This window comes from Somniosus microcephalus, chromosome 3 (assembly GCF_052327205.1).
Source record: "Somniosus microcephalus isolate GS21.2 chromosome 3, FLI_Smic_1.0, whole genome shotgun sequence".
NCBI lineage: Eukaryota > Metazoa > Chordata > Chondrichthyes > Squaliformes > Somniosidae > Somniosus > Somniosus microcephalus.
This window is the reverse complement of record NC_140989.1, coordinates 134,063,527-134,071,352: the sequence shown is the minus strand read 5'-3', so window position 1 is coordinate 134,071,352 and position 7,826 is coordinate 134,063,527. Positions and strand designations below refer to the sequence as shown.

Here is a 7,826-nt window from a genome sequence, read left to right as displayed (position 1 = left end):
TTTGTTACTTGGATTGACAACAAGTTGCAAAAAGCAGATTACAATGGACAAAACTTGCAGAGAAGAAAGTCTGTGCTGATGAGGAATGTATTTGTAAGTAGATCTTTTTCACTTTTCAGGAAGGAAGCTGAGAAAAAACCATTTAAGTTTCTCCCGACGTATACATTAATACATTCTATACTAGCTGGAGTGCCTGGCGGTGCCGAGGCTTTTTCGAGGGGCATGTTGTTGTTGGAAGAGAGAGAGAGAGTGACTGGGGGGGAAGAGAGAGAGCGACTGGGGGGGAAGAGAGGAGAGCGACTGGGGGGGGAAGAGGAGAGAGCGACTGGGGGGGGAAGAGAGAGAGCGACTGGGGGGGGAAGAGAGAGAGGCGACTGGGGGGGAAGAGAGAGAGCGACTGGGGGAGAAGAGAGAGAGTGACTGGGGGGAAGAGAGAGAGAGCGACTGGGGGGGTGTAGAGAGAGAGCGACTGGGGGGGGGAAGAGAGAGAGCGACTGGGGGGGGGAAGAGAGAGAGCGACTGGGGGGGGAAGAGAGAGAGCGACTGGGGGGGGGGGAAGAGAGAGAGGCGACTGGGGGGGAAGAGAGGAGAGCGACTGGGGGGGAAGAGAGAGAGCGACTGGGGGGGGAAGAGAGAGAGCGACTGGGGGGGGAAGAGAGAGAGCGCGACGGGGGGGGAAGGTGGCCCGATGGACCCCTGCGAAGGAAGGAAGAAGGTAAGCTCTCCCACCCCCTCACTCTTTCCCTCCCTGTCCCACCCTTCACTCGTTCCCTCCCTCACCCTCTCGTCTCCCTCCCCCGTCTCTCCCTGCTTTACTTCTCCCTCCCCCTCTCCTCACGCTCTCCCCTCCCTCACGTCCCTCCCCCTCTCTCCCTCTCCCTTCCCCTCCCCCCCTCTCTCCCTCCCCCCACCCTCTCCCGCTCCCCTCCCCCCACCCTCTCTCGCTCCCCTCCCCCACCCTCTCTCGCGCTCGCCCCCCTCGCATCTCGCTCCCCCTCCCCCACCCTCTCTCTCCCCTCCCCCCACCCTCTCTCTCCCCCCCCCCCACCCTCTCTCTCCCCTCCCCACCCTCTCTCTCCCCTCCCCCCACCCTCTCTCTCTCCCCTCCCCCCCACCCCCTCATCTCTCTCTCCCCTCCCCCCACCCTCTCTCTCTCTCTCCTCCCCTCCCCCCCACCCTCTCTCTCTCCCCTCCCCCCACCCCCTCTCTCTCCCCCTCCTCCCACCCTCTCTCTCTCCCCTCCCCCACCCTCTCTCTCTCCCCTCCCCACCCTCTCTCTCTCTCTCCCCTCCCCCACCCTCTCTCTCTCTCCCCTCCCCACCCTCTCTCTCTCTCTCCCCCCTCCCCGCCCTCTCTCTCTCTCCCCTCCCCCTCTCTCTCTCCCCCCTCCCCCCACCCTCTCCTCTCCTCCCCCTCCTCTCCTCCTCCTCCTCTCCCCTCCCTCCTCCTCCTCCCTCACTACCTCCCTACCCCCCCTCCTCCCTCCCTCCTCACCACCTCCCTACCCCCTTCCTCCCTCTCCCCCCCCTCCTCCCCCCCTCTCTCTCTCCCCCCTCTCCCTCTCCCCTGCCCGAGCCCTCATCCCCCACTCCAATCCCTCTTTCCACCCCGGGGCCCGGGCCTCTGCACCTGGATGAACGCGTTCCCCTCGGCCGTCACCCTGATGCCGTTGGCCGAGGCGAACACCCGCAAAGACAGGGCCCAGCCGAGTCCAGCGCCCCGGTCAGCTCGAGGTCCGGAGCCGCTGTTCGGCCGCAGGCCACAAAGCACCCGAGCCCAGCGCCGGCGATGGCTCCACGGAGCTCCGTGCCCCCCCCACGCACTGACATGGCCCCCCGCCCTCCCGAGCTGGCTTGAAGAGCGCCGATTGCGGCTGTGAGAGACGGCCGGTGGGCCCAGTTGCCAGGGTAACCCTTCCCCCGCTCTCCAAGCCCCCGCCCGAGATCAGCACTCCGGAGAGCCCCCGCCCCCCCCCCGCCCGAGCCGAGCGGGGAACAGAGAGACGCCGCGTCTCAGCTGCTCCTGCTGCGCGCGCACCCTTTACTAAGGTAGCGGCACTCGGCTGAGGCCCGCCCCCTCCAGCCTTCACAAAGATGGCGGCGATCGGGGGGCCGCTTGTTGACTGGGGCCGGGAGGTGCCTAGCTCAGGCGTGGGTGCGGAGGAGAGGCCGAGGCTTCGAGGCCTACCTGGAAAAACGGGGAAAGGTAGGAAAATTAATGAGATTAGATAAAAGATTTAGAAAGTAATTAACTTTTTAAAAAAAACAATATGTGTTTTAAAAGCAACGTTTTTGTGAAAGACGCAGAAAGCGGGAAAAAGAAAGGAAAAGTTTGGAATCAAGATGTCGGCGACTCACCTCGGTTCAGAACGATAAGGCCCCGCCCACACACGCACCGATTGGTCGACCGTCAGGTCACCAAAGCGTAGGATTGGTCAATCGTCCCGTCAAATCGACCGTAGGCGGGCCCGGCCGCACGCGCCAGGAACCCGGCGTACGATTGGTCGACCTCGAGGTCACTCTGTCGCTAATGAGCGGATAATGAGATGCTAATGAGTGGAATTTTGAACGTTTTTCGGATACCGCGGGCGCGATTTTCGTCCAGCCGAAATGTAAATATGCTTATGACCGTTTCGGAAAGGTAAGCTTTCTTTCGAGACGTAACGCACGCGTAGGTACGCCTCTATAACTTTCGAGCGCATAGCCGGACAGACGCACACGTGAGGACAGACAGAAGGACAGACAGACAGAAGGACAGACAGGACAGATAGACAGACAGATCGACTTGTTTATATATATAGATTCAGCAGCTATTGAAAGTATGCTCACATTCTGAATATGTTTTCACAACTTTTTTCCACATTGAAATCTAGCTGTTACTGTCTTGGAATATGAATATTCCTTCACTGGAACAGCACACCAGTCTTAAAAAAGAAAAGGACCTTCTCAGTCACTGTTAATACTGCTCCTTTAGCAGTCAACACAGGATACATACCTAAACCAAATCTTGCCAATTGTCCTTTGCTCCTAAAATGACATGCACTGCTTTTTACATAGTAGGCCAAACTTACCCAATGAGGTAAACTCGCATAGGATTTCAATATGTGCCCAGTGATCTGCTACTATTGTTACTTTGTATCCAGCTACTCCAAAAAGTTATTTTCTACAAAGCACCAAAACTGGCCTCCATTCAGATATTCATTTCACTTCAAAGTGCCCAAAACTCTGAGCCAGAGGTGATCAATTACAACGACTGATTCCCTACAGAAATTAATGGCAAATGAAAAACTAGCTCCGATCCAGCATTCCTGCCACCCAAGAAGTGCAAATTCTGCCTCTGAGAAGAAATCTGAGCTTATTCGAGCTTGCACTGTGTAGATGTCAGTCTTGTCTTGGTCTCACTGACAACATTTGAAAATTGAAAATTCAGGCTTTAGGGATTTGACATTGTGATTTCTTTTTTGACAGTGCCATAATGAATTTTTTAAAGAGAGGGCAAAGGCAGACCAAATTCAGATTAGCTTAAATATCTGCCCTAGGTTTGCCCTTATCCACTGAGGCATTGTAATAGTAACACTGCACATGTTTTATACGGGGGTTAGCTTCTCAAGTTGTCGTTTGTGCTGAGGCGAAAAATATCTGAAAATCTTTTAGACTCTCTGGGGGGGGTTCAAGTAAAATGAATGGTTTGCCCTTTCAGATGTTATCTCAATTGGCCAGGTAGTTGATGATTACAATGCACCAGATTGCAGATTTCTAAACCTTAAGAAAGGACAGTTGATGTACGTCTACTACAAACTGGTACGGGAAGGTCAAGGTGGCGAGTTCTGGTCTGGCAGTGTAAGTGAATGCATTTTTACATAGAAAATGGAAAGCAGGCATTTCAGTGATAATTTGCAGGCTCTTTGTGTGTGCTGTTCTGGTTCATGTTAAGATGTTGGCTCTCCCTTGGCAGATTTACAGTGATGATCAGTATGTAGATCAGATGGGTATCGTAGGTTATTTCCCCAGCACTATGGTCAACGAGCAACATGTATTCCAGAACACAACAGTGGAACTTCCCACAACTGTGAGTACTTCATTGATGCCTTTCAGAAACATCTATAAAGTCAGAGTTAACATTTTAGCTCCTTCACAACTATTTTTAAAATATTTTTTTGGCTCCTGTCTAGATTACTCTCTGTTCAACCTCCTACCCCCCTTCCCTTGCACATAGCTTTGCCTGTCCCTGTTAATGGCACTTTTAAATTAGTCATCAACAACCACATGAGAATGGCTTGATTTCTCCAATTTCCGTTCCCTGTAGAGAAGCACTCTACTTCTCCGTGTCTCATATAGTTTTTCAGGTCTGACAAAGAGTCTCCAATTTTACCGAGCCAGAACTTCTGCTCGTTTTTTGAGGTGGAAGTCAGCCTTGAAGCAGAGGGGCTGAAAATTAGGTCGAACCCCTTCTCTGCCGGATCCCTGCCACTTCCTGGGTAGCACAGCAATCTTAAGTGGGTGTGTTGAGGAAGGGATTGTTTCCTGAACTCCCCTGGAAATCGTGTCAGATACGCCCATTATGGCCAGGGGTATGTACAACAAGAGGAAGCAGGGAAAAGTGCATATTAAAGCTATGCTGACTGATGTGGAAATGCATTGATTTATTCGTTATATAATGACACTGTATTTTTCTTAATTACTGACTGATGTTTTCATAATGATAATGTTTAAGGATGTAGTAGTTAATTGGTTTTAGAATCTGATGTTTCCTTTTTTTTAAATTTCCACTCAGGCCTATCGACTTCTACTGTGATTAATGCTAATGATCTACTCGTCAAACTAACGCTCAAAGAAAAGACGTGGAACAAAAATGCAATTTAATTGAGAAGATCTGTTTAGTTTCTTGCTGCTAGGAGCATTCCTTGTTACATTTCCAAGAAATGAAACTATATGTACAATGCCATATGCTGAAGACTAGTAGGAAAGGTTACCTAAGTCAACTGTTTTGTGCCTTGCTACGATTACAGTGACTTGCTTAATAAACTATTGGTAATTCATTTATTTTCCATTTATGAAAGATAGCTGGTTATAAAACATTCAATCTTTCTATCAAATATTGTGTGATACATAATTTAATTAATGCATATACTTTTGGATTCCACATTAGCTTAGTCCACAATGAACAACTAGTGGATTAAAGTTACAAGGATTTACTAAGTAAGGGAAACATTGGATTTACTGAAGTTTGCTTATAACACGAATGCTGTCAATTTACTTAGTTGTCTATATAGTTGCATTCACCATATTGGCAAACCATGAGTTATCTATAATGTGCAGGCAATCTATGTAGTCTGAAGCTCTCATGTGATGCAAAAACATATACAAACAAAATTAAAGCATATTTACTTTGCTTAATCCGTTTGTGTGTCTGTGTGTGTGCGCGGGCATGTGTATGTGTGTGGTCAACTACATCAGGACAACAGTTGTAGGGAACAGATGGCTGCTGTTTGCTAATGTATATAATTGCTACTAACCTCCATCCATCATTAGCGTCTGACAGACATTACATGCGAATGGAAATAGTTGATGTCAATTGCACAAACACACAGTGGAAGGGTCCAGACATAGTGAGGCTCCAACTAGCGAGCTGCATTAGAAGGCCCGATTGGTGTCTGCAGCTCACCGGGTTTGTGCAGGTGAGGCCCAATCTCAGTCGAGCCTCGAGCCGCCGATTTTGGCCGTGTGTTGGCATCGTGCCGGAAACTGGCGCTGCTCGAATTTTTTCTTCATTCATTTTCCAATGTGATACTGAGTATTTGAACAGGAGAGATGTAATCGTATAATGAAGATTGTTTTCTATAAGACTGAAATCCCTTTAGAGGAACAACACCACTACATTATTTTTACATATATCATCACCAAGTTGTTTCACCTATGGCATGTGGTTGACATAAAGGGAGCCATAAAGAAAGAAGGAACAAAGGAAGACCTGCATTTATATAGTGCCTTTCATGACCTCAGGACATCCCAAAGCGCTTTACAGCCAATGAAGTACTCTTGAATAGCCACTGTTGTAGTAGAGGAAACAATACTGGAATGTCCCACTATTGTATAAAACTGACAACACATTAAGAGCTATGTTTTCCACTTAAAGACAGCAAGCAGTGTCCACAATACAAACATAAAACATGTTTAATTATATTTAAATTGACAATCAGTGCAGAAACAGGCCAGTATGTGTTGATTGCAATAGGAAGGTAGCATGCAGGTGGTACAATGCATGGTTGTGCCGTTTATTTGTTTATTTTTGTTGATTTTCAGTAGCTGCCAATTTTTAAAATCAGGTTTTATATATGATGCATATATATTAAGAGTAACATTTTAAATAGGTTAAAGCAAAATAATGAATGTACTTGAATCAGTCTGGAACACGTTCTCTTTAGAGAATTTGTATTGGAGGAAAAAAGGAGTATGGGCTGGCTGATTACAAAATTAACTGACTTCCCTCCCACCTTCCCTTATGTTAGCTCTCTAGTACTGGAGTCGGTAGAGGAAAGAGATATCTTTGGCACAGTGAATGGCAAAAGAACATAACATAAGAACATAAGAACATAGGAACAGGAGTAAGCCATGTGGCCCCTCGAGCCTGCTCCACAATTCAATAAGATCTTGGTTGATCTGCTACCTCAACACCACTTTCCCGCCCTATCCCCATAGCCTTTGATTCCCTTGGTGCCCAAAACTCTATCTATCTCTGCCTTGAATATACTCGACGATTGGCCATCCACAGCCCTCTGGGGTAGAGAATTCCAAAGATTCACAACCGTTTGACTGAAGAAATTCCTCCTCATCTCAGTCTTAAATGGCCGACCCCTTATCCTGAGACTATGCCCCCTCGTTCTAGACTCACCAGCCAGGGGAAACAGCTTCTCAGCATCTACCCTGTCAAGCTCTCTAAGAATGTTATACATTTCAACTTTCACTCTTCTAAACTCCAGAGAATATATGCCCAGTTTACTCAATAAAAGTTATACTTCTGCAACAAAATCGAGGCCAAAAATATTTTAGCACTGTTACAAGCTGCAACATTGTACCACAGTGATAATGTTACCCGTTACCCGAAAGTTTTGTCCTTGTAAGGGTGCTGAGATGCTGAAGTGAACAGTATCTTTATATGGAATCCTGCAGCGCTGCTTGTTTGCTAACTTGTGACCACAGCACACAGTGGAATATGCTACTTTCTGTCCAAAATCATTCCAATGGAAAAACAAACAGCTTCTACTGTTGTGCTCAACTCAGATGTGCCCCTGCTGGTCATCCTTCATATGGTTCCATTTCATGGCAGTTCTGGGCTCTGATCTCACAAGAACATAAGAAATAGGAGCAGGAGTAGGCCATATGGCCCATCGAGTCTGCCCCGCCGTTCAATAAGATCATGGCTGAACTGGTTTTAGTGCCTGTATGAGATTGTCACAGTCCAAAAGGAAAGGAAAATGGTTACTTTCTGGCATAATTTCAGTAATATATTCAAAATACCAGAGAACTTCACCAACCATAGTATGATTCTGGATCCTTGTACATTTTAAAACTTGACAGCGCCAACCAACACACTGAATATGTAAACAGAACATGTTCTAGGCTCTTTTAAGTATATTTATCATAATATAAAATAAAAAAACAGCAGATGCTGGAAATACTCAGCAGGTCAGGCAGCACCTGTGGAGAGAGAACAGAGTTAACATTTCAGGTTGATGACCTTTCGTTGGAACTCAAGTATATTTATTATTTTGTTCTAACCTATTTAAAACGTCATTCTTTTTCCTCTAATTTGGTTCACTCTGTACC

At 47.6% G+C, this 7,826-nt stretch overlaps 1 protein-coding gene across 1 annotated transcript in view; it reads left to right on the top strand.

Moving 5' to 3' along the window:
• LOC147121416 (otoraplin-like) overlaps nt 1-4,862 on the top strand; it is a 6,328-nt gene extending 1,466 nt beyond the window's left edge. Inside the window, exons 2-4 of the mRNA XM_085977757.1 lie at nt 3,700-3,839; nt 3,955-4,072; nt 4,774-4,862. Of these exons, the coding sequence (XP_085833883.1) occupies nt 3,700-3,839; nt 3,955-4,072; nt 4,774-4,862 (347 nt within the window). The remainder of the gene's footprint in view (nt 1-3,699; nt 3,840-3,954; nt 4,073-4,773) is intronic.
• Nucleotides 4,863-7,826: the final 2,964 nt, after the last annotated feature.